The 1,118-nt window shown below is 47.0% G+C and overlaps 1 protein-coding gene across 1 annotated transcript; it reads left to right on the top strand.

Annotated features, from left to right (window-relative positions):
* The first annotated feature begins 18 nt into the window (after nt 1-18).
* Nucleotides 19-759, top strand: LOC119359729. Its single transcript, XM_037625830.1, has 2 exons — nt 19-207; nt 290-759. Exons 1-2 carry the CDS (start codon nt 127-129, stop codon nt 614-616), a joined length of 408 nt encoding a protein of 135 aa, XP_037481727.1. The 5' UTR covers nt 19-126; the 3' UTR covers nt 617-759.
* Nucleotides 760-1,118: the final 359 nt, after the last annotated feature.

Consider the following 1,118-nt stretch of genomic DNA (forward strand, 5'->3'; position numbering starts at 1 on the left):
ACCGCCGCCGGCCACCACGGAGCTTGGCCCATCCGCTGTTGGACGCCCCAATCCACAGCAACGTAGAGGGCGTTCGCGCGTGCATCGAATCGCTGCTCGGAGCCGCCACAAGCTGTTGACATCCCCATGGGAGCGGAGACGAACATCTCGCCGCAGCTAGAGCCGGCCAAGTCGCGGGAGACGGATACTCTACTCAACGACGATCAGGTAAGAGGCAGCGCCTCCTTTCTTGTCAGTATCTGGCCGTTTTCTCGTGCTCGCATTCCCGATTTTGATTCTCTGCTTTTAGAACTGGATGACGGTGCTGCAGGAGTCTGTGTCGTTCAGGCGGTTACTGTCCGAGCCACTCGAGTGGGATACCACGGGGCATGTCTCGCCAGCAACGATGGCGCATGTCCAATCACTGCCGACAGCTCAGCTCGATCTGCCAGCACATGCCGTGGTGTTCGGACGTCAATCTATGTCCTCCAACTACTGTGCTGCGCACATTGGAAGTTCTGAACCAGCCCAGAGTTGTAATCCATGCTTGCCCGTGGCTCGTTCATTAGTAAGTCCAACACATATTGGAGGAGCCGATCTCTATATGGTAAGTTCATCCTCTAATCTCATTAAATAATGGATTTATATATGGGTATCCATATAGAATTGAAACCAACATGTCGTCCTATTAGGACAGTTAAACTAAATGAAGCAACAATCGTTGCCTGTAGTGAGGAAGATGTAATAGTAGGCAATAGCAGTCTGCAGCTATGTAAAGAGGTGTGGCACAATGTTCGTCCGAACATCCTTTTTTGAGAATATAAGTTTTGCTTTTCAATTGTTCTCCACAATGTAGCCCTTAATGATAGGAAACGTTGCATGAAAGACTCTGATTAAGTGTTGATGTGCGAAAGCATTATCACTAGAAAATATTTTTGAGCGCATATAGGCACACAAGAAGGTGCCTCTTTGTTTGGCCATTTCCTTTTGTGAGTCATGGATTACTTCTAGACAGGGGTAGAGTGTCACAACTCTTAGGCAACTGTTCAATTGTATGTCAACAAATGAACGAAGAGGAAAAATATGTTAAAGTTAATTTGTAGCAGAGATATGCATCAGTATTTTAATCTTGAAAATTT

Source organism: Triticum dicoccoides, chromosome 2A, assembly GCF_002162155.2.
Source record: "Triticum dicoccoides isolate Atlit2015 ecotype Zavitan chromosome 2A, WEW_v2.0, whole genome shotgun sequence".
Lineage (NCBI taxonomy): Eukaryota > Viridiplantae > Streptophyta > Magnoliopsida > Poales > Poaceae > Triticum > Triticum dicoccoides.

What these genes read in the sequence shown, in the direction of transcription:
- LOC119359729 (XM_037625830.1), top strand. Translation starts at nt 127, where the DNA reads ATGGGAGCGGAGACGAACATCTCGCCGCAGCTAGAGCCGGCCAAGTCG. An exon ending in CTCTACTCAACGACGATCAG is followed by an intron (nt 208 to 289) that starts GTAAGAGGCAGC and finishes CTCTGCTTTTAG; the next exon opens with AACTGGATGACGGTGCTGCA.